The sequence below is a fragment of the Bactrocera latifrons genome, unplaced genomic scaffold (genome assembly GCF_001853355.1).
Source record: "Bactrocera latifrons isolate USDA-ARS-PBARC rearing strain unplaced genomic scaffold, ASM185335v1 scaffold_228, whole genome shotgun sequence".
Taxonomy (NCBI): domain Eukaryota; kingdom Metazoa; phylum Arthropoda; class Insecta; order Diptera; family Tephritidae; genus Bactrocera; species Bactrocera latifrons.
This window is the reverse complement of record NW_017535830.1, coordinates 276,840-282,839: the sequence shown is the minus strand read 5'-3', so window position 1 is coordinate 282,839 and position 6,000 is coordinate 276,840. Positions and strand designations below refer to the sequence as shown.

At 34.1% G+C, this 6,000-nt stretch overlaps 1 protein-coding gene across 1 annotated transcript in view; it reads right to left on the bottom strand.

Moving 5' to 3' along the window:
• Positions 1–1,046: 1,046 nt before the first annotated feature.
• Positions 1,047–6,000, bottom strand: part of LOC108968740 (GTP-binding protein Di-Ras2-like) — a 59,952-nt gene continuing 54,998 nt past the window's right edge. Inside the window, exons 5-6 of the mRNA XM_018932945.1 lie at positions 1,330–1,441; positions 1,047–1,242 (exon numbers count right to left, since the gene is read on the bottom strand). Coding sequence (XP_018788490.1) covers positions 1,167–1,242; positions 1,330–1,441 — 188 coding nt within the window. The 3' untranslated portion in view covers positions 1,047–1,166. The remainder of the gene's footprint in view (positions 1,243–1,329; positions 1,442–6,000) is intronic.

Here is a 6,000-nt window from a genome sequence, read left to right as displayed (position 1 = left end):
CAAATTTCTATTAGCCATTAAACGTTTTGCTAATTTATTAGTTCGAACAACTCTTATGTTATCCTTTTCTCTAGATCAGCCATCTAACCTAAACCAAGAATCCAAGAATCAATTGCATAGGATCTATATACGGGGTATGCTACTGTTGATCAAAAGTAAACGCTAAAATGAAAATAAAAGGCAAAACAACTATAAATATTTATATAAAAATATTAAAATTAGTATTAATATTAAATTTAAAAAAAAAAAAAAAAAAAATGCAATGCAGTTGCACTTTTTAAATTTAAAATATATGTAAACCCAACGTCTCTACTTTATAAATGACAAAAAACTTAAATTTTTCACACAAAATGAATTGAATAAAAACCCATTTTTTTGTCTTTCCAAGTCAATTATTGTTAGTTTAACCACATGTGTTTTTAATTATGTTTTAATACTTATAAAAAAAATTACGCTTATTATTTTAATTATTATTTATAAAATTTGAATAACAACTAGGGTGTCATTTAACTACGTATATATAAATATTTTAATAGGTTGTAAATATTTGTTCACATATTTTTTTAATTCTTTCAAACCGTTAATCTGTCGTTTTTTAACAACAATAAAACTGCCACCATGTATATGGAGTACAGAAGTGTGTTTTTTACAAGTATATGTTCAAACAAATATATGTTACATTTATCCTCATATCGACAAAACCATAGCTATTATCCATCTAATCAACGACACTTGTTTTGTTTTTGTTATTATTTTTATACTACACTATATATAAGTAAAATAGTTCGAATTAAGCTTTAATATCAAAATGTGTAGTTTTTTTCTCGCGTCATCATTCACGCGATCATAGTGCTATATTCGCTTTGATGACTGTTAATTAAAATTATACAGATTCGCAATGGACACACACACGCTTCAGCGCCTACATATACCAATACACATTGCACACCAACACCGGCACACACGCACATACACACACTCGCCCATGGCTGTGTTGACAATTGTAACTTTGAGTTTCCGCTTGTTTTTTGCTGCTTCTTTTTGTTGCTGTTGTTGTCCGTTTGCTTCTGTGGTTTATTATTTATTATATAATTATAGATATTTGCCAGCGCTTTTCAGACAACTTTCTCCTAATTAACCTTTCACGCTTGTCTCCTGCCGCTGCTTTATTGAAAATTACAGTCATCGGACGCGTTGTTGATTTGCTGTTTGGTTTTGCGCGAAGCACGGCGTATGAGTGACCTGCAATTTGGAGCACATTCTATATTAGGCAATCATCAGCACCACACCCGCCATGGAGCAAAACTAATAATAGGTATGCATACTGACCTAGATCTGGGCTTTAGCTTGACAACGCCGCTGCCGGTGCTCGGATCAGCAGCTTCGAACAAACTGGACGCTTTATCACCGGAAACGGAAGTACTGGCATTGCGATTCTTGTCTGCGAAAGAAAACATAGAAGCACTAAGTTAATTTAAAAAATGTATGCTTAATAAAAAATCCACAATAAGGATACATATAGTATAGTTTTTTCATAGCGGTAGCAATTGAAATATTACACAGGAAGACTGCTTATAAGTCAGTGGAGATTACATAGTTTGAGAATTATAGTTCTTGGGCTGAGGATTATAACAGAGTGTAGAAGAAATACCACTTATATATTTCAGGTTCCTAGTTTCTAAAATCCAACAGTTATGGGTTTATGTCACATACACACAGGTACGCAGAGGTTCTCCCACATGTATTAGTTAAGGATTATGTTATATATTGGAATTATGTTTAAGGATTTTCAAAAGTGAAATTTTTTTGTTCACTCTATTGTTTTTGTTTTGTATACATAACATTTACGGTTGGGCTTTGGTGTTATATTAAGGTGTTTATACAAGGTTTCTTTTCGGCCATATACCACTGTCATTTGTTGGTCCCACACCTTTTCGCACACTTTGCCGATCTAGAATTATTTAAATATTACAAAAGACTAAAGAGATTGCATTTTTTTATTAAAGAATTAATCCTTTTTTGGTTGGTTGGTATTTTTGAAATTTTAATTTTTTTTTTGTATTTAGTGCGTTTTGCCAGTGCTTAAGAACAGATTTATTCCGGAACAATATTTGCAATTTGGGCAAATACAAGGTGCGTCTCACAGTAAACCGGACTTCAAAAAAAAAAAAAAAAAAAAAAAAAAAAAAAACATTTTTTTCAACGAAATCAATTTATTTGATTGAAAATAGTCTCCTTCTGCTTCAATTGAGCTTTTTGCACGATCCAAAAGCATGTCGAACGAGTGGTTTAGTATGCCGGCGGAAGCCTTTTGAATGGCCTCTACGTCTGCATAAAGCTTTCCTTTCAAGGCAAATGCATTTTTCCGAAAACGAAGAAGTCGCACGCTGCCATATGAAGTGTATACGGGGAATGGGTAATGGTGAAATTGTGATTTTTTCTGAGCAAGTTTTGGTCGTCTCCGACTGAAGATTATTGCGAATCGAAAAAACCCCAATGAGTTCTTCCTGTGGGCGTACAAAATGAAACACATGCAAGAATGGAAAGCGAGATGGCAACTGTTCCGGATTTTTATAACAAATTCACCAATTTAATGCACTATCGTCGAAAATTCTATTAACTTGCTAACTGGTTTCATCTATGTAGTAAGTCCTTGCTTCTAGTCTTATTATATTTGGGCTATATCTGATTCGTTATTTGGCAGTTGGTTATATATCTTCATCTGCTCTGTGCTTTTTGTTCAAAGTGAGTATAAAGCTCTCCTTTGATCGTTCTCAGAGGATATGGCATTAACTAAATTTCGAATTCATGTAAAGAGGCTCCAAATTTAAACAAATGTCTGCCTTTTAGTTGTTGAAATTAGAACCAGTGAAATTAGAGCCTTTCTGCAATTGCTGACAACGGTGGAATTAATTAGTGTCGGCTACAAAGCCAGCAGCGCTGGCGATTTTGTATCTTTCTTATGCCTAGTCCTTCCGCTTGGAAAATGATGGCTGAATTTGGTAGTCGCATAGAGGGAGATTTCAAGATCATCGGAGTATAAATCGGCATTTACTTGGCAGTCGTTTTTTTTAACCGTCGGTATAGGCAGAAAGTGCATTTTCTCTCTTACCAAACCTCTTCTTCACTCATGTCTTTATGATATCCTCGCCCGGAAGAGGCTGCTAAATTTTAACCTTGAGGGAATACAATTTGAATTACTTATATTAAACTGGTTCTGGATGGCGGTATGTTCACAGTATTTTCTATTTCAAACTCTTAATTCTTATATCTTTATAGCAAAACATAGTGCATACGTTATTGGCCTGTAGCATGGCCTTTATTATCTTCGACAAATTGGTATTGGTGTTCCCTAATGAGTCGAGCGAATATAACCCGCATGACTAAAGTTCACATTCGCTACGTGGTCAACTTGTCAGCCTATCCAAAACATTTAGCTGTGCTCTGCTAAAAATACAACTCCAGCTCTCAAAGTGATAGAGTGTATTAAGTTGTCTAGAAGTAGCTGAAGTATATTATAATCTCAATATTTTTTTTTCCAACAGTTCTGTCTTTACGAGATCAAGCTTGAAATTCCTTGAATTCTATACCTTAAGCTCTATTGAAATGTAATAAAACGCTTAGGTGGTTTGGGGTCGGTGCAAGGCACTTGGTCAATGCACTATATCCAGGTATGATATCATGGTCTATGGTATATAATAAAAAAGTCTTCGAAATATATTTGACGGCCGTTTTTTTATAAAATTTTTTATCGTATTATTTCAACTCTTGAAGTACGTTTACTTGTATTATCTTCGTGCATATCTATTTGTATATATTAACGCAACCGTTTTTTAAAATCTTTTGGTCAACAAAAATTACTGCTTAGCTCAGATCTTATTGGACACATACAAGTATGCAGCTAATGTTATGTGGAGCCATGCTGTCATCGCACAACTGCGACATTATTTAGTTAAAGAAGACACGAAATATTTTTATATCCAATTTCTTGATAAACCTGAAATGAGTTTCAGGACGTAGGAATATTCCTGCTCATTTCAATGTAGATGGATAAGCAAAAGCAGGCACCATTCTGAAATAAGAATACTATAAAGAGGGAATTTGTATGACAATTGCAATTTCTGGTCATTAAATCGATTACCATGTTATATGTATATGTAGCAGATATGCCAGCAGACTGGTAATACCATTCAACGACTAATGTAGAGGCTGTACAAGAAAAGTTATATAATTCTCAAATTAATGATCGAACAGTTGTCGAATTGGAAAAGCGCCTATTGAAGTATAAGGCTAACTAATCATATGGATTTAACTCTATGTCAGGCCGGGAAATTATCAATTGTTAACCCATGCATTACGAGTTTCATAAAATCTAAAAGATGGATTCGCCAATGAATGACGATGGAGCAGACTTTCCATTGCCCGGCAATGAAGAAATTTTTCGACCGAGCTATTCAATTACGGCGGCGAATAACTGATAAGGAACATATATCAACTTCTTTGTAGAATGTAGTCCGACGAAAGCATGACCGACGATTGGAATTTAGGTGGGCTCTGCCCAAATCACAAAACGGAGACCCCACAATCTGCGCCAACTACCGTAGGATAAGCCTCCTCGCCATCCCATATACAAGGTTCTACCGAGCGTGTTGTGTGAAATATTAAGGGGGTATTCTACTCTAGAATTTTGAAAAATTAAATGTTTTTCATATATTTAAAGCTTAGATCCTTAAGTACATATCCTATATATATTTAAGAGCTACATTTACTTTAGTGACGCAGTACCTAGCGCACTAATAGAAGACCTAGACTACCTGAAATTTGACTCACTTTTTTAAACGCGTTTTTCTCGAAACTACATTTTTCCACACGGTACCGGCATTATCTCAAGTTCTATACAACCGATTTACTTGAAATTTTGTGTGAACCTTCTTTATATAATTCGTGTCCAAATTTTTGTTTTTAATATTTTAAAAAAATTCAGGAATTTCAAAAAAAAAAAACGTAAAAAATAATTTTTATTTTCAGGCAGTCGCCATTTTTCGTGCTCCTTGAGGTATGGACTATAACAGCATCCTTACTGATTAAGAATTCCTTTGGATTTTTTTTTTTCAGACCACCAGGAGAGTCAGGATCAATGTCACCAGGGGTCCCCCAACTCCTTATTATTAATATTTTTAATATTTTTTTGTAAATTTGTTTTTCTGTACTGTTAATATATCAATAAAAATAAAATAAAAAAATGGATGATAAAAATATTTTTTTTTTTTAAATAAAATTAAAAAAACTGCCCAAAATTTGATTTCTACACTAGAATACCCCTTAAAGCCCACCGTCACACTTTAGACCAGGAATATCAACAACTGACCAGGTACTCTCCATGTGCCAAATCTTTGAAAAAAAAAAACCGTGAAAGGATGATCGACATACAGGCCTTAACAACCGTGCCGTTCGTTCTGCCTTCTCCAGAATGGACATTGAAATAATTTAGCGATTTAAGTGACTGCGGTTACGCCGACTACGTCATATCGCTCGAATGGGTGAATACAATCCAGCTCCAATTACACGAGAGATTTTGAAATAATAAATCGGTTTACATGAACATGAAATTGAAAATATTAATTTACATCAAAATTGAGCATGAAAGCTTATAAAGTAACAACAAAAACCACAAACATTAAAAGTAATAATTTAAGTTGAATATTACGTTGTGATCGAAGGCGATGAAGTGGAAAATACAAAATATGTAACAAAGAGATGCTATAAACAAAATTATGCGTAAAAAACTCGCACGCTGCCAATGATGCGGTAGTTTGTAATAAAGTTGTAGGCGAACACTGCACCATATATATTAGGGTGGGTCAAAATAAAACGAATGCTTTTTACCGCTTCGCGCTCTGAAAAAGTGGTTGATAGACACCTCTAAGAAATATTCTCCAAGTGTGAGTTCTTATTTGTAACGAGATGGTGCTCCGCCTAAAGGTTTTCAATTTGTTTCTA